Genomic DNA, 24,164 nt, shown 5'->3' on the forward strand with positions numbered 1-24,164 from the left:
ATGAATAGCTTTCAGCAGATAATGGCGGATTTCGAGATACGAGTTCATGATTGTGATGGAAAGCTAGTTCAGTTCTCGAGCCTCCATGAATTTCCACAATGAATGATCGTCGTCCTCCGCACACCCTCAGCCGCCTCTCACCGCTTTTTGAACTCTAATACTCAGTCATCGCGCAGACAGACACACGCCATCGAACCCCTCCTTAGGATTCCCTAACCCCACAAGATTGGCCCCGCTTCCTTGGTCCCAAGTGCTTCTCGAAGCTAGAGATCTCAATTCCAGAATCAGAGATACAGTTTATCGAGTCATCTAGACACGCAGAGGGGGCATGCCCGAGGCACTCGGGAATCCACGAGCACCCGAGACCTAGCTATCTTATCAATGTAAGCTTGTCTTTTCACACTATCTCGTTTATATTCTATCGATATGACTTTCTTTTCTTTTTCCGGCATACCTCCCCGCCCTGGTCCTCGGAAGGGAAGCGATATTGCGGCGTCTCTCGGCGGACAGAGCTAAAACGGAAACAAGATGGCATCACCCCGCCTCAAAATGGCTCGTGAATGGCGTAGTGTAGATTAGAGTTTGGGGGCCGATCTGCATATGGGGTGACAGGGAGGGCAAAAGGGTGCTCGCGAGGAAGGGGGTGCGGGCTGGAATTGACTCATTGGTTGGTAAGTTGGAACTGAGTCAAGGACATCCTTTGTAAGAGCAGGGGAGATGTTGAGTGGAACATGGGCCCATTACGGATCATAAAGTTGAGTGAGTGATGGAATAGGTTGATACTGTGCAAATCCCGTAATCCACTAGAGTAAATACAAAGATCTTATCTGGAAATAAGAGGAGACTGCTGTTTTATATCCCTTCATAGGGCAGTAGAAAATAATTCTCCAACTTGTCCCAACACCCGGTATGCAAATAACCATGTAATAGCTCTTCCACGGTGTCACTGGAAATACATCCGATCTGGCTTGTCCAGCTGCCTCACACTATGTCCGAAATTCTTTGATCTTTGACAGATAGAGAAATTGGCCCTTCTCAGTTCCAAGTGTTGGTGTATTATCAGACTAGGTTGCATAATCAAAGATCTAGGCATTTGGCTTTCAGGAGAGCAGATAGCTTAGTTGGTACATAGAATATTGGGACAATGCTTTCCGTAGTTAGCCTTGTATAACTATCTATCTGCGTAGAGCACTTAGAGAGGGCATCTTACTTGTTCAAGCTGGCAAAAATTGTCTGAGAGGCCATAATATGGAGTTACTGTATCGTTGATATCGGCAGTATACCAGGGGTGGAAAGACTGACGAGGTACACATGCTGTAACGCAATGAAGGCTTCGAAGTCTTCACCAAATGGGGCTGTTAAGTTCTCCCTCTTAAACGTCCCCCCAAGCGGTATTTGAAGCAGATCGACAAGAAATCAGTATCACCAGCTGCCATGATATCCAAAATAAGCATCCGATGTCAACTTGTCTTTCGGACAGCAAAGTTCTTCTACTCGCTGAACTCGTTGGCCCAAGAGCAGGACATTGTCGCCCAAAGATCATGGTACGGGGTTTGGGTCGAGCCAAAAGCCACCCCCGAATATTCGCTAGGATTTAGACTGAACGAATCGCCATACATAGAATCCTCTACGGATGTGAAAAGGGGGCCGAGACTCGGATCCCGGATTGGGCAATGCCCCCTCGAAGTAACCACGGCATTTCCATGATCAACAGCGAACGAACGAGTTTGAATGTCTGCCACCCGTTGCTCATATGACTTCTTAACACTCCCCAGAATCATCCGAAAGACGTAAAAGAGATCTGGATTCTCAGGGATTTCCGAGTCCTTAGGTATAGTAGATGATAATTGTTGGAAGCGGTAGCATAGACAGTCGAGATACATCACCAGAGGAATATTCGCCCGTGTTGTATTTGCATCCCATCCTAGGCTTGACGCCATGAGAAAGGTTAGGCGCGAGAGGATGAGGATGGCTTGGACCATTAATGCTCCTTGTACTGTCGTGAAACTCTTAAAGCTCGATTCGGGAAGAGAGAGAAGATATTCGAAGAATATTTTCGATGCAGCTAGGCAATTGGGAAGGTGAGGCGTTATTGTTGGTGCTATTCTATCCGGTTGGTTCAAGGAATTTCGGTATGATCGGCTCAGAAACCCAAGCTCGTGGCCGTATATAGCTACGTCGATGAATCGTTCGGCAAGACCGTTGAATGCTGCTCAATGAGTCAGTATTTGCGCTAATACTGCTTTATATAGGTAACAAACGCAAATTCCTAATTTCATCAGATGTAGAATTCCTCCATTCTTGAAGCTCGTTTAAGAAAATTTGGATATTGAGCTCGGCATGGAAAGCGCCCGTGTGTGGGTCCGCTGCCCAGGTTTTTGTTTCATAGACTTCGGAAATTCGCTCAGTAAGACGTTGTAGTTTAATTAGAGAGTAAACAACTGCTGTGTTCTCGTCTTTTGTTGGGGTTTGGATGTGGATATCCATCAGGTTCCGGTACGGAAGGTTATTTGGCTTCTGAAAACCCATGGACAAACTATAGAAGTTTAAGTAAGCCGGGAAAGTTCTAATCATGAATAAAATCCCAAGGACTAGTTAGACTCACGCGGTTGACAAGTAGTAAGCTCCAAGATAGGCATGTCGGGCTGCTTGCGTAAACTCGCACCCATCTATGAGACCCTCTGTGCTAATAGTACTGAAACCGCTCAAATTAGGGAGTTCTCGGTCGAGCCCGAGATCAGTCACTAGACTGGTGGCGATGTTCATGTACATGAACGATTGATTTTTTTTTGGATTCACATAGAGTGGGTACCTGAGTTCGGTGATTAGCATATTGATTCGCAGCAGGATACAACAGGACTCACCAGGCGATATATACAAGCAGCCCTTGCAAGAGATCAAGACTCTTCCGTCCCTCAACAATCACCTTGGAGCTAAGGACGCGCTTAAATTCATGATCCAGTTGATGGCATACTTGTGGACAGGTGAATGACGCGGTTGTAAGGATTGCTAGAAGCAGAAATGGAGACGTTCTGGATAACGATGGGACGGTGGCTTCTTCCGCGACCTGTACAAAAGGGAAAAAAGCCGATATTTTTTGAAAAGCAGTTAGAAGTCGTTCAGCATCCTTGAGGGTAAGTTTGCGCTGCGGGAGTGGTGGCAGACGGTTTTGAGCGGATGGAGAAACCTCTGCGGTTATCTTGGATTCTGGAAAGTCATCAACTCCAAAGAGGTTCTTGTGATGGCTACTAAGTGCCATCACATCCTTTAGTAAATCGTGCGGACACTGTAAAAGCGGGAGGCCGAGGGAAAACTCTGGATTACTGGAAATGGCAGAAGAACTTGTGATTGTGGTAGCGGGTGGACGTCTAGAATTGATATCAGTAATGCTTCTATTGAGGGTATGAAGGTAAAATACATGCTACGGGCCCTCAATGGGCGGGCCTTCACCCGAACATCACACTGACTGCCGATCCGTTCACATCTCTGACAAGTGGCCTGCTGGCCGTGGAATATGCATCGGCTTTTGCTCTTCCTGCAATTCTCGCACGCACCTGTAGAAATTTTCAAGATAAGTATTAAGCAACCCAGGATATATTACGACATAATAATAAATAAGAAGATAAAAAGGAATTGCCACCAAGGCGTATTGGAACAAATAAGAGCGAGACGAGAGGTTCAAGTGTCTGATGCCAAGGAAAAACTTGAATAAGGTAGTATACTGACGAGCGTTTCTCGAATTCTGCATGGCATTATTTTCGGGCATCCTGACTATAATTAAGAATAGAGTTGAACATAAAAATGTGCTCTAGAAACGACAGCTTGATATTGTCGAGCAATATTTATACTGGCTTCTCTCGGAGAGCAATCAGGCCGGATATACGGATATACGGATATACGCATGATGCTCGATGCTATTGGACACTGCCAAGCTCACGAACGGAAAGACGAACGCATGCTACAGCGAGGATTGCCCTTCTTGCCATCCATGGTCCGCGATGTAGAACATATGTGAATGTGTTGATAGTGTTCGGGGAATTGAAGTCTAAGTTGTGAGAAGAGGTTCGGAGCCCTCGGTGCAGGGTTTAGCTTGTTGACTTTAGCTGCAAGCGCTAAATCTCACCGTATCATGTGACTGGCCCCCCTTTATTTCCTTGGTTTACTAAATAGTCTACGGAAAAGTTACTGATTGAGCATATGCGGTTATATATTCAAACTGCATATAATTGATGCATATAGCTCAATAATGAGTTTGCCCTTGAGATATATACATTAGATGAAACCAAGGGACCTTGCACCCATGGCGATGTGAATCGATGGCTGAGATCTCCAACTTGTGGTGTTCCAGGAGGGGCCAAAATATCATAGACGCCATGGAATAACTCCAACATTTCATTTCTCCAAATCACGCTAAATCATCACTCAGATTTGTCCCATTTCAAGTAGTCCGGAAAATATGTATCATGGATTCTCTCAGCATACTCAAGAATGATAGGGAATCCCTTCACTAAACTCCGAGACTCTGGGCATCTGAGATATAATTAGAATGATTTGCACACAAGGATACGATTATAGTGTACTTACGCTTTACAGACAAGCACAGATACGATGAATCCAAATAGTGTGGTGTCCGCTTCACTGGGATGTTTCTCTTGAAGAACCCAAAAAGGGGTATCGCTAGATGCCTTGGCTCTGGATGATTTTAAAAGGTCATTGATACCTTCCCAAATTTCCCGCCGGAAGGCTCTAATTTCGTCGGCCGTATATCGGCTGGTCCCTTGCCCGTGCAACGTCTTGGTCGTGTTGCGGTATATGATAAGTCCCACAAGGACACGCATGGGGTGGGGTAATGCAGATAATATATGATCTCGCATTGGGTAGTAGTTTTCTACCCATCGCTCCCACGTCTAATCGGGCATGTCAGCAATGAATCCTAAGTACATGAGTCTGACAGAAGGGGGATAATGAGGCAAAACAAACATGATAAAAATAAAGCTTGTCCTCTAGCAGAGCACGAATAGCTAGATCTTGGGCTCTGCTTGCAGGTGATATCTTCCTGTTGATATCTGGCAAGACATCCCATTCAACCAATCGTTTGATGATGAGCGTAGAATCGCCGAGAGTCGCATCTATTGGTGGGCGGTCCTGAAAGCCGCTGGAGTTCTCAGAGGGACGCAGACCTCGACATTCTATGTAAGGTATCTTTCCCTTTGGACCCGTGCGTGTCGAGCCAGCTTCCGTAACATATGGGATGCCGGCAAAACGTAGTCTAGCTTCGAGCTTAATAACAAAAGGAGACCAAACGTGTTTCCCAGGATCTAGCCAACCCCGATAGACGATTAATTTGGACCCATGCTCAGGATTCATCTCCGTCTCCGCCATTGTTTTGTTGCTGGGTCCAATCTTGAATGGGAGGAGATTACCGCTGGCAGGGTAGTTATTTGACCACTGAATATGTATGTAAAAATATTTCAGTGGGGTTTTGGTCTGGATTGAATTTAGTTAACATCGAGAATGTCCTCACTCCTTATATGAGCATCATTCGGGCTTCGGGGATAGCGTTTTGCTTGAGCGATGCCAGATCACGTGGGTACGTGATAGCTCGCTTTTTCGGCATTAGTTTAGCACCGAGCAACACTCAATAGGTACTTTGTACAAATACGTGAGCGCTGTCCTGCTCTCGAATAACCTCCTAGTTACACGATTACCTTGTCTAACCAACAAGTTGTTGCAAAAAGTCCTGGTGGCCATGATAGTCGGGCGAAGCTAATTATATACCAACAGCCTGGTCGAGCAAATTGGCCTTTCCCGGACCTTCGGCAACCAGCATATTGTATCGAGCGCTAGACGCACGAACACGAGGCTTCTTGTTGGTTTTGATGAGTCGTTATTTTGTATAATTGTAGGATTACTACTTCGTACGAAGTACTGAGGTGTCGACGCCTATCAAGCTGCTTTGTATGTACAGGTAACTGTTGTGGCTGGTAAAGCCGTTGAGTGTTTTGGTGAGTGAAGCGTCGCCGAATGCTTTTCTAAATGAAAGACGGCTAATACTAACAAACGGGTTGATTGCGCAATCAAATATGTTATGATTCCTCCCTCGGCCATCACCGGCCGTTGCCCTTTCGCTTCAATCCAATTGAAACGCCGCAAGTGCTCGAGTCCAAAATCCAAATCCTTCTTTGAATCCTAAATCCTACCAAGATCATCAGACCCCTAAACCTGCGCCACAGCTTATCCGCGGATTATTGGACAGTTCGATTACCAGCCAAGAACTAAGCCGTTCCACTGCGCGGTCATGGCCTAATGCACCGCCATCGTCGTTTCAGGTTGTCGAGCTACAGTGGTATTCGCCCTGGCGGTTAATATGTTGGTTGCTCCGAGGTTTCGACTCGCCTCCGTAAATATATCTTGAGCTGTTTGCTGTCCTGTCGCGTGTTGTTTTTGTCTGTTTTTGGCCTTGAGATACCCTCACAATTATTCTCCCAATCTACTTGTATCTGCGTTTTATCTTGACTAGTTCAGCAGCCCATTGCTAAGCATACCTCTCTGTACTTCGTATCGCATCTTAAATACCCACCCACAACCAAAGCCAACAGTCGTCATGCGCTCACCAATATACCTCCTCCCAGCAGCGTTCGCCTGCGTCGCAGCGATAGTACGCATCCTTCTCTTCCACCTACCTTTAAACAGGCTAACACATCCCAGGATGGCTCTTCAAAATCCGCTGATGTCCCTTCATCAACCTCGAACACTTCTCTTCCCTCGATTCGTCTTACCACAGGCTCGAGCGAACCAACCTCAACATCCTTAATATATTCCAACACCACCACATCATCATCTTCCACAGTCGCCCCTTCATATGTCACGTCAGTTGTGGTGGTTGGAGGAACGACAACCAGCGTCGTCGTGGTCGGTGGAGATACCACTTCATTTGGGCCAGCTGTAACCCCGACGGGATCGCTTCAGCCTGGTAGCGGAGGGGAGCGATCTGTGGCAGGAGTTGGATTTGGGGCATGGTTCGCTGTAGCATTGGCGGTTGTCTTCGCATGATAAAAGGGTACGAGGGTTACTGTATATACCACGTGTTTGACGGAGTATGGCGGTGAAATTGATAGCATTTCTGCGTAGATATCAAGTACGAGTAGAATCAGATAGTTCCAAGGAATTAAATAACAGTGATCTCGAGATTGCACGCTGCGAATGATACTCGGGTCGCGTGCTACTCGAGTAATCACTAATCGCTAGTCGCTACCTAATCGCGGGGACTAATAAGGCTTGCAGGGCGCCCGCAGCGGGCGTAAAGAAAGCCTTCCATTGAAATGCTCTAGTCAGGAGGACGCCCCGCTGTAAACTGCCCTGCGCATCTGTGCTTCGTACCAACGTCTCTGCAAGCTTTCGCCCTCAACTCTGTCACCGATACTACATACAAGTCACCGATACATTGGACAGTGGTGACCGGATTTAGCCACTGACGTCTCCTACACACGCCGTCGAGTCACAGCGACATTGGAATGCGGCTGCGGTTGCCTCTGCAGACTCGGGTTCCTGTCACCGGATAGGTTACAATTCCAAGACAGCCTGACCGTCACGAGAAAAGGCAAAGTGTGAAGTCCTAGGTCACGGCCCATCGCTCACCTTGGTCTCTGTTTACGAAGAATGTCTCTGCCACTTTGCAAGCTAGTATTGCCAACTTTCGCACATTCCTTTCGCAAGTGCTGATGGATGGCTGCCTCACATGATGATGATTCATAATGGTCGTCGCAACCCACGCGCACGCCGAACGTGGCGCATGGGGGTGGTGACTGTTAGGCTTCTCTATCCTTACTACCCGTATATATCTGTTCATTTCCTGGTTTTGCTGCGATGAAGTCCTTGGCAAGGTCATCCATCCATTCGTTCTTCGCATTGTTTATTCCGTCTAGAAAGCAGACCTTTTTCCATATTCAGATATATCCACAGACCGGCCCTCGAGCCGGGTCACTTTGACCTCCAAACTACTGTTATATACTCTCAATACCACAAACAATGCCGTTCAACCAGCTTCAGCGCCGGGACTCCTGGCCTCCTACGGTCCTCCGTCTACATGACGAAGACCATGACGATGAAGACTTTGATCTCTCCGACATGGATGAAAACCCCTTCTCCTTCTTCCTGACGTCGCCTGAAGACCTCGATGATTCAGACGAGGATCTCTCCGCCGGCATCGAGACATCATCCTCTTTCAAGCCCACAATCCGAGAAGTCTCTCCCTCATCCCTTCAGCGGGTCCCTTTACCAGAATCTTCCTCCGACGAGGACGATGATCCTGCGCTCGAGATGCCTTTGACCCTCAGGACCTTCACGCTCCTCCATACGAGCGGGAGGAAGTCGCGCACAGGACATCATAAATCTTTAGGAACAGGGTTAGGCATATCTATTCCGGAGAATGTAGCCCTGAGGGGTAGATCGAGGGTTAAACTCTCTCCTACCAGAAGTGGACATGGAAGGGGATCAGGGAGGACGAGGGCGAGGAGCTTGGGCGCGAGAAGGCCGCAGAGCTGGAGGTTGCCCAGCCCGGATATTTGGTCTATTGAAGAAGAGAGGGAGGATGATGCTGGGAATGAAGGGACTTCGAATGGCGGGGAAGTGACCGAATCTCCCCTGCCGACCATTCATGTTACAGAGCCATCGCCAACTGAGGAACCAGCCAAAGAGCTGCCGAGTCCACCGAAGAAGAAGAAGAGAGTGCATTGGTCATTTTAAGGAGATGGGAACGCATGGATGAGTTATGGACGGGATAATTTGCATCTGCATCTGCATGGTCGGCGTTGGGGATTTGGGGTTTATATACAGTTGGGATGCTCACGCTTATTAGTTTTCAGGGATGGCACATCGTTATATGAGCTTGCACGTTTCTCATTATTTAGGGTTGGAGATATCGGCATTTCGAGTTTTTCGTTACATGGCATGAGATGGGAATCGTGGTACTATTTCCTCATCGTTCGGCATACTTCTCTAGCATTACAGCATCTACCGATTTTCGTTTCGTTTTCCCTTAGCACATATTTTGTATTAATAGAGTTTGAAGTACTAAGCTAGGGTAGCTATTAACACAGCTAATTTGTTGAATTTACAGAAATATGAAATGAACTACTTGATAGTGTAATGATTTGTTAGGCTTTTCTTGGCCTGTTAAGAGGAGATTGTTGCTACGGATTTTGTTCGTCGAGATCTGCCTGGTGCCGCACAGCTCCTTCCCAAACGCTCGTCGTGCATATTTAAGAGTCAGGACCAAAATCATTAACGAGTAGAACCTAAGGCACAGACATAAAGATTTCGAAAGTTATATTAATGATATCCCAATGGTTAAAATATACATATCCAAACAGCTCCTTATATGCGTATAGGTATCATCGATCGAATCTCCGCCTATCCCTCTCCCTCTTTACGGCAGCCTCAACAACCACCCTCTCCAACTCGGGCAAACTCCCCATCGCCGGATCCTGGTCGGCCTTCAGCCCAAATTCCCACTTCGGCGCCGGTGTATTCACGCCCGGAAATAAATCCACAGGCAAATAATCGCCAACGTCAATTCGAAAGCCCTCCCTCTCACCCATATCAGCTTGGTACACTTTGTCAATCTGCTCCGTTGCCTTCCTCATGATGCTCTTGACTTTCTCCTCGCACTGTTTCCGGCGGTGGATTTCAAGAATCAGGCTGTCGTATGAGGCGTGGTAGTTTTCATAGAACAGGCGCATGGATTCGAGCTCGGAGAGTTGGTCTTGGATTTGGAGCTTGGTTTCTTCCCATTTTAGGCGGAAATCTTGGCTGGCTATTATGTATCCCGACAGCCTGGCTCCAACGCCTTCGAGGATGTGGTATGCGTTGGTTGTTCCATTGTGGACGGCTCGTAGGGATGAGACATGCTCGAGGACTGCTTCGTGTTTGGCTTCCATGTCCGCTAGGAATTCGCGCAGTTCCATGACCACGTCTTCGACCTGAGATGCGTCTTTCTGGAGCACGTCAAGCATCTCCCGCCGTTCTTCTTCCGAAATCGGTTCGTCGTGCGTAGATTCATTTTCGGTATTCATTACTCCCGATACCGAGACTGGCTCCGCCCCTGGTGGCTGCGACGATGCTGCTTTTCGGACTGCTGCGTATCCTCCCTCAGTATGCCGAATTGCATTTACGCAAAGGTCAAAGTGTGATACGAGAGATTCGAGGAGGGATGCCATTTCTTGGGCATGGCTTTCGAGAGTTTGTAGATGGTCGGGGATAGGCGAGGAGAGGTTATCGTGCGACTGGGACGGGGTAGTCGGTTGGGGGGAAGAGGCCATGGTGGTTTTAAGGGCACGAAGGTCATCGTCGAAGGAGAGAATTGAGGAATCGAATTCAGTTTGAGCTTCCTAAGTAGTTCGTTAGAGGCTGTCTATCATTATGGCAATAGGTAGGTGGCGACGCACCCTTGTTTCTCGAATCGATTCCTTCAAGGCATCTCGCATAGTCTCGACACCTTGTTCATCGACAAAATCAAGGAGACTTCGAGGTTCCTCGCCGGCCGGCCGAAAAGATGCTTCCACCATCGTGGAACGCAAAATGTCCATAGTTGTTTCGAGTCGCGAATTTGCCGCATCCAGTGTCCGAATGACATTCTATGGACGCCATCATCAGCCTCACATCCCTCCCCCATTATCAGCAACCCAAACATACCTTGAAGTCTTTCTGTCCATCTTTGTATACATTCTCCACCCCTCCCCTCGCCCTCCTAAGTATCTTGACTTGTTCCGAGATGCCCTTTCTTAAAAACCCCGTTTGAGCACTCAGCATTACACTTTCTTCCAAGGCCGCTCGTGCGGATGTGGCAATCTCGTTTGCCCGCCATACTGTGTTTATCGATGATAGGGAGCGCTTAGAGGCCAGGAGATGTGATACGAGGGTTTGGAGAGAGACATCTGGATGGCTCATCGAATGGGATTGCGATTGGGAGTTTGATGGGGAGAGCGAGGCTTGGCTGTGACTGGCCGGGATGGTTGGTGAAGAAGCCATCTTGCAGGTAGTACGGAGGATGGCGTAGTTATTCGTCTATAGCACTATTTGTTTTGCCATTTGCTCGGATGGGCCATGTCATATTGATGTTCGCTGTTTGCAGTCTGTTGAGAGGCGGCTCACTTGTCTTGCTGACAATGGTTGGCTGGAGACGAGGCTGTGGTCCGGGATCGACAAGGTACGGATACAGTGCTTACTCCCGCTTGGGTCGCCACCAGCCTAATACATTTATTATTTGACTCCTCACTGTTTTTCGAGCTATCCAACAAGGTATTGCTCTCAGCTATTTCATGGGGTACGTAGGTACAGTACCTTACATAGACCTGGGGCTTGGGATCTAGGCGCTTTGGCTTAGAAACGGCTCGCAGTTGTCCTCCGTGACCAAGAGACTAGATCGTGGCCCTCCGTAAGCGGGAGGGCCCTTTTGGCAAATGATGAACAATCAATACCAGCAGACCTGCTCATAACCTAATAGCTATTGCGCGATAGTCCGCCACTTGTAATAGTTTCTTGGACCTAATTTATTGCCACAGACAGTTTCATAATTGCCAGAGCTAATTCTGTAGAGTTTGGTGAAGAATTACCGTGTACGGAGTAGATCGTTGCTCGTGAGAAAACCCTAGTACCAGGATGTGAGATGTGATACTCTGTGATTATGGTTGTGGAACAATGTACCAGATCGAAACAACCTCCTGGTACATAACTGGTAGCTGAAATAGTCTTGTTACTCTATTGGTGTGGTAACACAAAGTCTATGCCAGGCGTTGAGCTACTCCAGAGCTCCCCAGCTTTGACGGTCCCCAACGCACGGAGGAGTGGCTTCGGGCAACATTTCCTGCTGAATCATAATCGTGAGGGGTGGGGTGTTCTAGAGCGTAGAGATTCGCCATTGATCAATTATAACCCTATATTACCACTAATAGCTCAACTTAATAGCCACAGCTGCTGTTTGGTGTCCCCCGAGAAAAGTGCGGATCGCGTGATCGAGGAGCGAGAAGTCGCAAGCGGTGCCTGAGGCAGAAAAACGTAATCCAATTGCAGATCTCGCCTCCGCATCCGCAGAGATATTGACATTGATATTGAGATTGATAGATCGATAGCGAGAGACCGCACCACAGCGCAGCGCAGCACAACACAAACACAAACACAAACACAACGCCACCTGCGTCCTCGTCCTTCTACCCTCCTCACCTGTCTCACTTCCACGCATTCTCTGTTCCCAGCCAAAATCTACCGATTCGTTCCAGGTATATACCTGTATCGCGACACTTGTGTACCTCGGAGCCGAAAACTGAACTCGTACGGGTCTTTGAACTCTATATTGCTATCGGCCTACATACAGCCCCGACAATCTCGCAATACCCAGTCGAATCAACCACGACAATCACCGCAATCCCCGTCGCCCTTGCCCTGGGAAGCACGCCATCAATCGCAGAGTCATCTCAAGCAAACTCCTTGCCTCCTGCTCCCCTGGTGAGCCTTGGGCACGCTGCAAACCACCCCGATGCGCTTCTCTGTCTGACCAACACGGCGACCACTTCCCCTTCCTCTTCCCCTTCCCCCCTTCCTCCTTCGCACCTCAAACACCTCGTCCCCCTAGCCGTTATGGCGTCAATTCGCTCCCAGCCAGATTCCGTGGCGCTGCGCCAGTCCGTTGAAGTACCGGCCCATCACCCAGGTAGGGAGAACGGGAGCCGAAGACTTGCCACGCACGCCATGGCCATGGCGGTCGAAGAGCCCCTTGAGTCCGAGATTGGCGGCGAGCACGTCACGCAGTCGATGGAAGAAGGAGAGCGTCCGTCGAGGAACAACTGTGGTGAGGACGACGCCCATGGACGAACCGACTTAACTATCGCCATCTCCTCTACAAGCAAAATGGCCGGCCAAACAGTCGCTCCTTTTCTTGCGAAACATATCCCCGATCAATACGCTCCCTTAGGTGTCCAGGCCACTCCCAGTTCTATTTCGAAGCACACCCACAACATCTCAGATCAAGATCCCAATTCAAAATACTGCTACCGGCATCGTCCGGATTCCAAGTGTCGGAGGACCGCCGACGAGCCGACGATGGAGAACCTTCAAAGAGTATGACCATTGCCTCCTTGGTTGATACTGTGCTAACCCTCTCGTAGGAACTCGAAACCTTGACACACGCGGACCAGCAAGGCATTTCTCATGTTTGGTCACTCTTCTCCGCGGCGCCAGCCAAACAGAGAAACCTTATGCTCCAGGGAATCCTCGCGCAGTGCTGTTTCCCTCAGTTATCGTACCTCTCCACCACAGTCCGCGACCTGATTCGCATCGACTTCATCAGTGCCCTCCCTTCCGAAATATCCTTCAAGATTTTATGCTACCTCGACACCACTTCACTCTGCAAGGCGGCGCAGGTCAGCCCGAATTGGCGGTTGCTTGCGGATGACGATGTGGTATGGCATAAGATGTGTGAGCAGCATATTGACCGGAAATGCACCAAGTGTGGGTGGGGGCTACCACTGCTTGAGCGGAAAAGATTAAGGGACTGGAAGCGCCAGCAACAATTGCGAGCAACTGGTCGTGGTCTCAACCAATGGTCACCTCAGTTAACTCCTTTACCGGATGATGGAAGTGTGCCCGGAACAGATAAAGTCGTCTCGGTGAGGGGTGCAACCAAGAGAGATGCCAATACCTTTACGTCGGATAATGCTCCAGAAGCCACTCTTACTAAACGGCAAAGAATGAATCCCGAAGACCCGTGCCCCACGAAACCTAAATTTAGACCTTGGAAGGACGTATATAAGGCTAGATTTAAGGTCGGAACGAACTGGAAATATGGGCGGTGCTCAACCAAGATTTTCAGAGGCCACACGAATGGGGTCATGTGCCTACAATTCGACGACAATATCCTGGCAACTGGCTCATACGACTCGACAATCAAGATATGGGATATTGAGACCGGAGAGTGCCTTCGCACGCTACGTGGACACACATCCGGCATTCGAGCGCTCCAGTTTGACGATACGAAACTAATCAGCGGTAGCCTGGACCGAACCCTCCGTGTCTGGAATTGGAGGACCGGAGAATGTATTTCGACGTACCAAGGACATACTGAAGGCGTCATTGCGGTTAATTTCGAGGGTAATATCCTTGCCTCAGGATCCATCGACAAGACTATCAAGATTTGGAACTTCGAGGACAAGTCTGTCTTTTGCTTGCGAGGCCACAAAGACTGGGTTAATGCAGTCAGAGTTGATGCCGCCTCACGCACTGTTTTGTCCGCATCGGACGACTGCACTGTTCGGCTATGGGATCTAGACACTAGAACCACAATCCAAACCTTTGAAGGCCATGTCGGACAAGTTCAACAAGTTATCTTGCTGCCACCAGAATATGAGCCTGATGACGGCGAAGCGGCGGATGTTGATGATGGTACCAGCAGCACAACAAGCAGCACAGATCTCAATGTGCCTATTCACACATCCACGTCAGTCTTCGACACATGGCCATCGTGCCGTCCACGACCCTCCAGATATATGGTCACCGGCGGTCTCGACTCCACTGTCCGGCTCTGGGATGTCCACACCGGCAGATGTCTCAAAACCTTCTTCGGTCATCTAGAGGGTGTATGGGCATTAGCCGGCGATACACTCCGAGTCGTTTCCGGTGCTGAGGATCGAATGGTTAAGGTCTGGGATGCGAGGACTGGCAAGTGCGAGAAAACTTTTAGTGGCCATGCTGCGCCGGTCACTTGTATTGGGCTCAGCGACAGCAGAATGTGTACCGGGAGCGAGGATTGCGAGGTGAGAATGTATAGCTTTAAGAGCGAAGATGGAGATGTGGTTTCGATCCAGGGAGATGGCGTATGATGGGAAACTTTGCACTGGCGCTACGAAATATTTGCGGACCTGGATGATGATGATGAAATTTGCTTCTACTACCCACCCGAAGTCTTTCGGCGATGGAAATATCCCACTTTTTTTTGCTGTATTTGAGCGCGCTATTCAACAACGGATCATGGGACATGGCATGGCGGTTAATGAACTGGCTAAAAAGGGAGGCGTTCCGGATGATCAACTAATGAGATATTAGATAGTTGAGTCCTCAGAGGAACCCCAATTGCAAAAATAATTTTCGAAAATTGTCTGTTGATGGTGTTGAATTTCCGAATTAGTTTTCCTAGTGACTGGTGACTTGCAAGTTTGGTTATTGATCAATATGGTACTTGATTAGCTGAGAGCCCCAAGCAATTCTTGACTGTCCATTTGTCTAACCATTATTACCTAGCAGAAACATGACTCCATAATAATATCCTTTGTCGCTATTTCCACACTGTTCTCTGCGCCTTCCAGCCTTTTGCAAAAAGGCAACTTTGGCAAACCATAACAATAGTAGTTATATTTCCCTAAGTACCATCCATTTGTGAGGGCCAGCCTTTTGAAATTACATCCCGCTTACTACATATATTCATCTTCGCAAAGTTTGCGCAAAGTTTTACTACGATCCGAATCATTGCAGTGGCAGTTAATATAAAGGTGTCCCACACTATCACACATTTGCGGCTTCTGATTTTGTAGAATCTCCAAAAAAGACTCGGGCAGGACTGCGGTATGTCGAGACTGATGTTTTGGAGTGGCATTGTTTCAAGTCGTGGTTCGTTAGTATCTGTTTTGATTTTTGGGGGTGTCCATTGTCTCCGTGATGGAATTCGTACAGCAGGAGTTCTTCTCGTGTCTATTTCGGTTTGGGATTTGGGCTTTTGAGGTGTAGGATGCAAGGACGGATGGATATGTTTTGGAAAAAGGGTTCATCTAGATGTATCGCATGGCCTATGGTAGGGTGGTGAGTAGATACTGTTCGAGACTGGCAATTGTATGTGCAAAAATGCGAATCCTTCTATGTAAGTAACACACTAGACGTAGCATTTCGTTGATAGATGAGGGCATATATACGACTATATAAAGGTAGTATCGTTCATTTAGCTAGTTTGAATATACTTGAATACTTAAAAGGAAAATCAACAGGTAAGAAAAGGCAAATTATTAAATCAATAGGGTATTATCAAAGCCTTCGGTAACATGGCGGAAGTCATAGTATCATACCTATGTATGATACGAAGGCTATGGATGGGGCTAAAGCCACGGAGGGGAAGCCTCGATTGAATTATCATCTGAAAATCGGTGGCTCAAATGCCCGATTCAACGTACCCTCTCATTATCTAGATACGAATTCTGCATGCAGTTTGAGGTTGCTAATTCGCAGCTAATCAAATAATGATCTTAGAGCTCCTACCATACAATCGGATGATGATGGGCAAACCCAAATTTTAGTAGGCGCCTTGGGTCGATTTTAGTATGTGGTATATTTAGATCGCCGCGGAATTGAAGGAATTAAGGTGACCAAACAGATACCGTGGGCAACGGGGATCGACAGATCAGCAGCAGGAAAGACTGTTGTCAGTGGTCGATGTCAAAATCCCATGAGACATTTAAAAGTGGAGAGCTTGGACTTCGGGCGATTCGTGGCTTACTCGGAGTGCGTCTACTTTTACTTGACTCATTTCAAAGAAATGCAAGTTTTCGCTCTCGTATTTGAGTCCTCTGGAAATTCAGAGGCAGAGGTGATAGGTTCTGTCCGTCGAGGCTCACTGTGCTCGTATTATCTCACGTTCGATGCCTGGCTACGGCGTATTTACCAGCCGGCTTACTCGAATTGACGTCAGATACGAAAGCTGCTTTGGAGATATCTCCGTTGGCACTGAGAACAGCGACTGGATAACATTCGAAGTAAGAGTGAGAGCAGCGCTGAATAAAATTTTAGGTAGGGTAGTGTTGGTGTTGGTGTTGGTGGTTAAGGGGTGGTCAGCTGGTGAGAGGTGATGATGGAGCATCATTTGGCTTACTGAATACTATACCTCCTACTAATCTGAAATTTGAAGGAAAATTCGGGAGCATCACTACTGTGCAATTCTATGCATGTCCAATTTCCGCTTTCGGTACCTAGTTAGGGTGGGTGTGCACACGTTGACATGCCTGACAGTGGTCGACGCCCTTTTGAGACACGAAGCAACCCATACCTTTTCTTGGCGATACCACCTGTACTTAGTTCCCTTGTGAATGATTGGTCCATACCTAGCTCGATGCGGCCAAGGATGATCTGCAGCACTTCTGCACAATGCTGGCAGCCTTATGCAAAAACGACACTGGCAAGAAGCTGAAACATCGCAAAGAGCGAGAAACCAATGCGGGGTTCTAAAGGAAGACGTTTACTCGAAACATGGGAAAGATAAAACGTTAAGAGGAACCGATGAGGGGCCTTGGTCAGAGGGAACTGGACTGAGGGCGCCATCTTTGTTCTATCGAAGCGAAAGGAATATGGGGTAAGAGTTCGGATACAATACGAGGACAATCCGGTAAATAAAAAAAAAAGCAGTCAAATGGTCAAAGCAAGATGCCCGATGCTTGCTTCCGACTGCCTGTTATCTGCCTGGCTTGGCGGTGCCCGAGCTATCTGATTCCGTGAAGCGCCAAGATCTTATCTTGACGGAAAACTTGCTGATGGAGGGCTCATGTGCCCGAAATATCGTCAGCTATGGTTAACTTTCAATGCGTAAGTACAGTAGTGAGGCTTTCCACATCTGGTCAGCAGCTTGCACCCTCCTAGAATGGTGCTTCCATGGTGGCATTCTGTGGCGGCGCAACCTCGTGGCCGGCCGGGATAGTATTTGTATTGGAGCGGTAGCGAGAGGTGGTGGTCAAAGTGCTTGCATGACTTCGTCGTGTGCAAGCAAGTAGGGATTGGGTTTAGGCCTTCAGGCAGCCTTTGTATTGATTGCGTCTCCCGCAACGGCAGGTACTCTATTAATCTGCAGGCAGATCCCACAGGAACGGAGCCAATCCCGGTGAATCAAAGGCATTGCTCACACCGAGGGTCTGATTCTCTTCAATTCCGTCGTCCCTGAGTAGGCTGCACCGGTAGTAGCAGACGACCAGCAATTCGGATTTTTGGTCGAATGATCTGCGCTGGCAATCCCGGCGGACCATGGATAAGCGGGAGGCGGTGCTGAATCCTGGGGACCAGCAAGGGCCGTAATGGGGCAACTTGCCCACTTCATGAGTACAGACATTGTGTGTGCTCATGCGTCGTGGAACGGAAGCATAGAGTTTCGTAGTATTCTTGGAGTCTAAAACCGTAGCTGGAGCTGAAGCGCCCGAAACCACAGCATTGCACAGAGTACGGAGTACGCCACCAGAGATGGCTGCGTAGGTAAACAGGGAAGAGGGTGAGGATGGGAAGGGAAGGGAATAGGTGGAGCTGATGATGAGAGCGAGTAGAGGCAGGACGGCAGAGTACGAAGAACGAAGACCGAAGACCGAAGAGACAAAGACAAGACGGGTTGAAGATGGAATAACCTTACTCCGCCGCCGGGGATATCCCCGGCTTTAGGTCTTCGGGGGCTTCGCACGGACGGCGGGACGCACGGGCGGCCGGGGAGACGCGGGACACTCGGTCTTCCGCGCCGATCCCCGAGCCTTACTCTTTGTGCCTTAGGCTTTAAGTCAGCCACTCACAACCTCCCATCGCCAACATATTCCCCGAATACACAATACACCAGAATAAACTTCCCATTTCAACGGAGATAATCCAATAATCCTTCAACAGGGGCCTCCCGCCTCTACCTCTGCCTCTGCCTCTCCCTCTGCCTCTCCCTCTGCTTCAATCAATATCGAAACATGGACCATGATAATGGGCTTGCGCTATGATCTGAATTGAGGGGTGTCTCGTGGGTGACTGGGTCCCTCCCACCTCCATTGAACGCACCTCTCCCTAGTATACCTCCCCAGCTTTATTATTCCTTTAAACGTGGCTGCCTTCGGAAAGTTCGGATTGTTGGAGCATGTGAAGGCTTCCCGCCCCAGCGTCATCTGTTCCCGGCCATTTTTCTGCAAAAGCCGTATTGGTGCAAGACACCTCCCAATCCGTTGAGATACGAGCTGGTGTTGGTGTGTGGCATCCCTAGTTGTCCCGAATTCTTTACTTGGGGCTTTGCCCTGATACAAGTTCTTATAGCTGGATAGATTGGAGCTAGTGCTCCAGACTGTACGTCATTTGCTAGGTGGAATGAGGGGTAGCTTCGTCCTAGCTCTGTCTTATCTGGAAAGCATAAACATGAGAGTTTCAAACCCCCTTTCTGCTATATTCCACTGAAGGAAAAGCGGTGAAAGGCTGTCCGAGGAAAACTCCAAGAACCTGGAACATGCAGTTGTCGATCTGTAAGTGCTCCACTTGGGAGCGACTCGCCAATGAGCTAAACATAGGCCACGGAAGTACCCTTGCTCAAGCCTCGAAACCGAAAGTCGATATTTCCAACATCAGATGAACATTGTACCAGTTATCGTCCACACCATTTTTGCTGATGTTCATGGGCAACATTGATCAGCTTCGGCCGAACTGATTTCGCGTGATCCATCCTTTATTTTCATATCCCCATATCCTTGTATCCTCGTCAATTGTCCCGCTCTTACTGGGTTTCGGTTACCAGTGCAACCACGGCTGTTCGCGTGGCGTTGATATGCATTGCTTTAGTGTTACTCTTGACCCAGGGACTTGGCCATGAACCCCGGCTGTTATACGAGTCTGGCGTAGCTAGTCTGCATCATTCTCCATTCACCATGTATTGAAAATGCCAAGCGAGACGAATGTGCCTGATCAGCGGCAGCAACGCATCGTCAGTAAGTGTAAATGCCTGTCGCGGTGGTGCTCTGGCATTGGATTGGGCGCACAAGCACCCCCACAATTATCAGTGGCTATGTCAAATTCTCGGACACATACCAGACCTTAGAGCCAATGATAGCCTGCCAAAGCCGATGACCCGTAGCCACCGCTTTGCGTCCATCAGCCTCACATACAGCGAAAAGACAGAAGCTTAAGCTTCCTGATCTCCGTTCATGGTGGCAGGGGTCTCTGCACCCACGGCTCAATTGGCAGCAGCGGCATCACACAGTGCCCTATCGAGCGCCAAATCTCCATTTAGAACATGTGGCCCATATCCCCTGGTACGACCTAGTGATTACACCACGCAGAGGCCGACCGTTCTTTCTGACATCGTCTTACTCATTGGCATAATAAGTCTCAAATATCCTCCCAATTTCTCTCATCATCATTCTACATCACACTCCTTCCTTGTTCACTCTCTCTTGAGACACTCGGAATCGAATATCACTTGGCAACGATGAAGTTCAATCATTTTGGGGCCCTTCCGTGGGTTGCCCTCATTGCCTCCTCCTTGCCATGGGCTACACTCGTTAACGGTCAAGGTATGGAGTCTACTAGCCATGGTCAATATTGTTACTGCTTTGCTAACTTACAATCTCTTTAGCGGATTATGTGGAACTCGGTGTTCCCTTCCTGCGCACGACCGATCCAGTCACTGTTGGTTTACTCCATGCCCTGCTTAATATTGTTGTACCCATAACTAACATACCCTAGCCCCTTCCTCAAGGATTTCCGTGGGGTCCTAAAACCTCAAATAATACCAATCCCTGTGAGTTTGCCCTTCAGTTCTGTAAACTGAATAATGTGTACTAACTTCACCTAGATGGTGAGTTTCCAGTCGTATCTAATAACTAATGTGATTTCTAACTCAAAATTTTCAATAGAGAGTAAGCCTCCTCTCATGTGCTCTATCGCTTAACACCAAACTAATTGCCATTTTAGACCCGCCATTTACTGGGTATGTTCAATGAGGCCCTATCTTTGCTTGCAGCACCTAACGAAAGACAGCGTCATACGGCGATATTTTTTTACCATCACCAAGGAGAAGCGAGCTCCGGATGGGTATCTCAAAGAAATGTTGTTGGTTAATGGTCAATTTCCCGCGCCATTAATTGAGGCAAACTGGTAAGACCCGACTCCTGATCATTTGAAAATGTTTTAAGGCTGAGCATCAACAGGGGCGACACTATTCAAGTAACAGTTCACAACAAACTCACTTCACCCCCAGAAGGGACAGCTTTGCATTGGCACGGATTTTTGCAAAAGAAATCCCAGTACGTAGCGGGAATATATGCCTGGATAGGGGAGTCGACTAATTGTTTAATAGGTGGATGGATGGTGTCCCAGGTGTCTCACAATGCCCAATTGCTCCTGGTGCAACTTTCACATACACCTTCACAGCCGACCTTTATGGTACCACCTGGTACCATTCGCATTACTCAGCGCAATATGCTGGCGGACTGGTTGGCCCGATTGTTGTTCACGGCCCAAAGACAGTCGATTATCAGATTGGTATGAAGGCAGTAAAAGACCTATATCGCAACGGATAGCATACTAACCAACCCAACAGATAAAGGGCCGCTCTTGTTGACCGATCACTACCACAAGCCCTATTTGAATATTGTCAAGGATGTTGTATCCACGAATATTTCCACAGTTGTGAGTGAAGACGCATGATTGAATCCAGCCTGCTACCGACGTATGCTAATATTTCTAGGCACCTCTCTCCGATAATAATCTAATTAACGGCAGGAACGACTTCGACTGTTCTAAGGTTGCAGCAGGAGATACAACGCCGTGCAGAAATAATGCCGGTATCCCCAACTTCCAGTTTACACCCCGTAAAACTCATCTACTGCGTCTGATCAACGCTGGATCAGAAGGCGTTCAAAAGTTCTCCATCGATGGCCATAATATGACAGTGGTAGCCAATGATTTTGTTCCCGTTATCCCTTACGATACCCAAGGTAAGATTACAGCCTAACTACCTGATGAGTGCTGTTAACACCAAGCCAGTTGTGACATTGGGGATTGGCCAGCGCACTGATGTTATCGTTACTGGTCTCCCGAATCCTGGCCAGAACTCCTATATGATACGTTCCTCTATTCCGGCCGCACCTTGCTCAGGAAGTGCCAAACCTGATGCTTTTGCCATCTTGTACTACAGCCCAGCCGCGCTTCGCAAGGGCAGACCTACTACATCCCCGTGGCCAGCATTCACCGACTCGCTCGCAAACAGGTGTTTCAATGTAAGCTCAATAGTTTTCAAATCTATCAGTCCTTTCGTATGTCAATCCAACTAGACAGTGCCTTTGCTAACAATAAACTAGGACGAGCTCACCGTAACGAAGCCATGGTTCCCAATCAAACCTGATCCATCTCCACCAACAACAGAGACTATCGCCATAACATTTGGCAAAAACGCCACTGGCTTCTGGTCATGGTTCATGAATGGCAGCTCCTTCCGCGTCAACTACAACTCACCTGTCCTCCTCCTCGCCAACTCTGGTAACACCACGTTCCCTGAGCATCCAGAATGGAACATCCATAACTTCGGCTCTAACTCATCCTTCCGCATCATTCTCCAGAACAATGGCCCTCCTATCCCCCATCCCATCCATTTACACGGACACAACTATTTCATCCTGGCTGAAGGCAAAGGAACTTGGGATGGACAAACGATTGTTCGCCCGGAAAACCCTCAGAGAAGAGATGTACACCTTCTGCAAGCGAATGGATATATGGTGTTGCAGATCACGGCCGATAATCCAGGCACTTGGCCTTTACATTGTCATATCGTGAGTCCTCCCATACCCCGCCGAGCATCACCCATTGTGATTAGTGCATTGATGGCATGGCTAACTAAATATGTCCACAGGCATGGCACGTCTCCGGTGGCTTGTACGTCACGGTCCTTGAGCGCCCAGCCGATATCGATAACCTCCAAATCCCAAGTATTATGGCACAGAGCTGCAGAGATTGGGGCGCGTTCACCAACACTGCTATTGTCGATCAAATCGATTCTGGACTCAAAATGATGTAGAGGGATAGGAAGAACCGGGGTTGAATAGGAAGCAAGAGGGATTGAGAAAAGGAGATTGAACGTGGGTGATAGTGGGTGATAGTGGGTGACAAAACAGATGCAGTGGGGGAGATGGTGTCAGGGGACGACAGTTTAAGCATATGCATATTTGGGCGTTTTGGATCTGCAGTTTTCGCATCTTTGGGCTCATATTCTCGGGATTTTCCTTGGCCTTCTGGGGCAGGTGGCATCGGTGAATCATAGCAAGGCGGCATTGGGTGGTCCACTGGTACATCGAGTTGTGGGCGCTTCACTTTCCTCTCTTTTTGGCTCTTGCATTTTCTTCGGGGGTTTTTGGGTTTCTTCTTGGGTTTGCTTTTATTTCTTTATAGAGAGCTCTATATATGCATAGATGACTCTTATATAAATGGGATTTGCATTTGCTCCATTTGAATTGGTCCGTCACACTGCTCACGTGACTAGAGATAAGATTAAAATGGAAATATTATGTCCATTATCGAGTACTTCTAGGTTATTCCGTTTGTTCCCATTAGTTTATTTCCTCTGTAAAGCTATCGTTAGCAAGTATTTCCTTAACAGACATTATATCCAGTGTGTACTGTGTAGGACGCTTAAGGGCATGTGAGACTAACTTCGCTTGCGCAGCTTGAGTTGTTCCCAACGTTGTTCAATGTTCAGAGGGATTTGAAACACCACGACCTCCTAGCTGTAAGAAACGACGCAAGCGGGTACAACGTTGACATGCATGATGGATCATTAAGCATTATTGCATTTCTCAGCCAGTGGCGGAGTGCATTTCTGTATTTTTCCGCAATGATCGCGACACCGCTTCGCATCTCGTCAAACCCTCCACCCCTCGCGGATCGTAGCATTTTGTGACCTCTAACTTTTGTCCTAGCATTGGCATTCTATTCTTGGTTTGGCCCGAACCCTGTGCTTTGTTTTGTGCGTCTGCATGGTCTACTCCTTTTAGTCTAGAGATGTTTGATCGGGTGGGGGATGATTATTCAGTACTATATACTCATATCTAGTTAATATATATATATATATATCAACTTGTCTAGGATAAGTGTAACGACTAGTCCCGTGTGTACTATTTCCTTCAGCAAGAGTTCATCGCTGCGAAGGCAGCGGATATGGGCCGCGTCGGTCCCCTGGAGGAGAATCAAGGCGAGGTCCCCGGTAGCCGAGGGCGAGTTCGAGTAGTACGGAGGTACAGCCCATAAGTAAAGTAATAGCACTAGCCAGGAAGCCCCCAGACGTACACAAAACTTATCCTATTCCAGCACAATTTCCCTTGCAATTACACCTCAATAGGATAAGCAACGACGCCTCACATGGGGGG

General features: G+C 48.2%; 8 protein-coding genes across 8 annotated transcripts; 4 read left to right on the forward strand and 4 right to left on the reverse strand.

Annotated features, from left to right (window-relative positions):
* Positions 1 to 1,490: 1,490 nt before the first annotated feature.
* Positions 1,491 to 3,753, reverse strand: BP5553_10407 (uncharacterized protein; the record flags this gene model as incomplete). Its single annotated transcript, XM_032019030.1, has 6 exons — positions 1,491 to 2,209; positions 2,262 to 2,536; positions 2,606 to 2,812; positions 2,865 to 3,368; positions 3,451 to 3,554; positions 3,727 to 3,753. The coding sequence occupies 6 exons, from the start codon at positions 3,751 to 3,753 to the stop codon at positions 1,491 to 1,493; spliced, it is 1,836 nt and encodes a 611-aa protein (XP_031864737.1).
* Positions 3,754 to 4,418: 665 nt separating this feature from the next.
* On the reverse strand, positions 4,419 to 5,382 carry BP5553_10408 (Uncharacterized protein; the record flags this gene model as incomplete). Its single annotated transcript, XM_032019031.1, has 3 exons — positions 4,419 to 4,530; positions 4,585 to 4,907; positions 4,981 to 5,382. 3 exons carry the CDS (start codon positions 5,380 to 5,382, stop codon positions 4,419 to 4,421), a joined length of 837 nt encoding a protein of 278 aa, XP_031864738.1.
* Positions 5,383 to 6,604: 1,222 nt separating this feature from the next.
* BP5553_10409 (uncharacterized protein) lies at positions 6,605 to 7,053 on the forward strand (the record flags this gene model as incomplete). The annotated part of the gene is made up of 2 exons (XM_032019032.1): positions 6,605 to 6,658; positions 6,709 to 7,053. The coding sequence occupies 2 exons, from the start codon at positions 6,605 to 6,607 to the stop codon at positions 7,051 to 7,053; spliced, it is 399 nt and encodes a 132-aa protein (XP_031864739.1).
* A 975-nt stretch (positions 7,054 to 8,028) lies between these two features.
* On the forward strand, positions 8,029 to 8,745 carry BP5553_10410 (uncharacterized protein; the record flags this gene model as incomplete). The annotated part of the gene is made up of 1 exon (XM_032019033.1): positions 8,029 to 8,745. One exon carries the CDS (start codon positions 8,029 to 8,031, stop codon positions 8,743 to 8,745), a length of 717 nt encoding a protein of 238 aa, XP_031864740.1.
* A 647-nt stretch (positions 8,746 to 9,392) lies between these two features.
* Positions 9,393 to 11,028, reverse strand: BP5553_10411 (putative Autophagy-related protein 17; the record flags this gene model as incomplete). Its single annotated transcript, XM_032019034.1, has 3 exons — positions 9,393 to 10,388; positions 10,446 to 10,634; positions 10,693 to 11,028. 3 exons carry the CDS (start codon positions 11,026 to 11,028, stop codon positions 9,393 to 9,395), a joined length of 1,521 nt encoding a protein of 506 aa, XP_031864741.1.
* A 1,605-nt stretch (positions 11,029 to 12,633) lies between these two features.
* On the forward strand, positions 12,634 to 14,870 carry BP5553_10412 (E3 ubiquitin ligase complex SCF subunit sconB; the record flags this gene model as incomplete). Its single annotated transcript, XM_032019035.1, has 2 exons — positions 12,634 to 13,113; positions 13,161 to 14,870. 2 exons carry the CDS (start codon positions 12,634 to 12,636, stop codon positions 14,868 to 14,870), a joined length of 2,190 nt encoding a protein of 729 aa, XP_031864742.1.
* Positions 14,871 to 17,920: 3,050 nt separating this feature from the next.
* BP5553_10413 (uncharacterized protein) lies at positions 17,921 to 18,127 on the reverse strand (the record flags this gene model as incomplete). The annotated part of the gene is made up of 1 exon (XM_032019036.1): positions 17,921 to 18,127. One exon carries the CDS (start codon positions 18,125 to 18,127, stop codon positions 17,921 to 17,923), a length of 207 nt encoding a protein of 68 aa, XP_031864743.1.
* Positions 18,128 to 20,233: 2,106 nt separating this feature from the next.
* Positions 20,234 to 22,819, forward strand: BP5553_10414 (Uncharacterized protein; the record flags this gene model as incomplete). Its single annotated transcript, XM_032019037.1, has 12 exons — positions 20,234 to 20,318; positions 20,381 to 20,433; positions 20,491 to 20,545; positions 20,719 to 20,734; positions 20,785 to 20,901; positions 20,955 to 21,050; positions 21,104 to 21,288; positions 21,347 to 21,435; positions 21,494 to 21,743; positions 21,793 to 22,025; positions 22,107 to 22,574; positions 22,655 to 22,819. 12 exons carry the CDS (start codon positions 20,234 to 20,236, stop codon positions 22,817 to 22,819), a joined length of 1,812 nt encoding a protein of 603 aa, XP_031864744.1.
* Positions 22,820 to 24,164: the final 1,345 nt, after the last annotated feature.

Source organism: Venustampulla echinocandica (assembly GCF_003357145.1).
Source record: "Venustampulla echinocandica strain BP 5553 chromosome Unknown scaffold_15, whole genome shotgun sequence".
NCBI lineage: Eukaryota > Fungi > Ascomycota > Leotiomycetes > Helotiales > Pleuroascaceae > Venustampulla > Venustampulla echinocandica.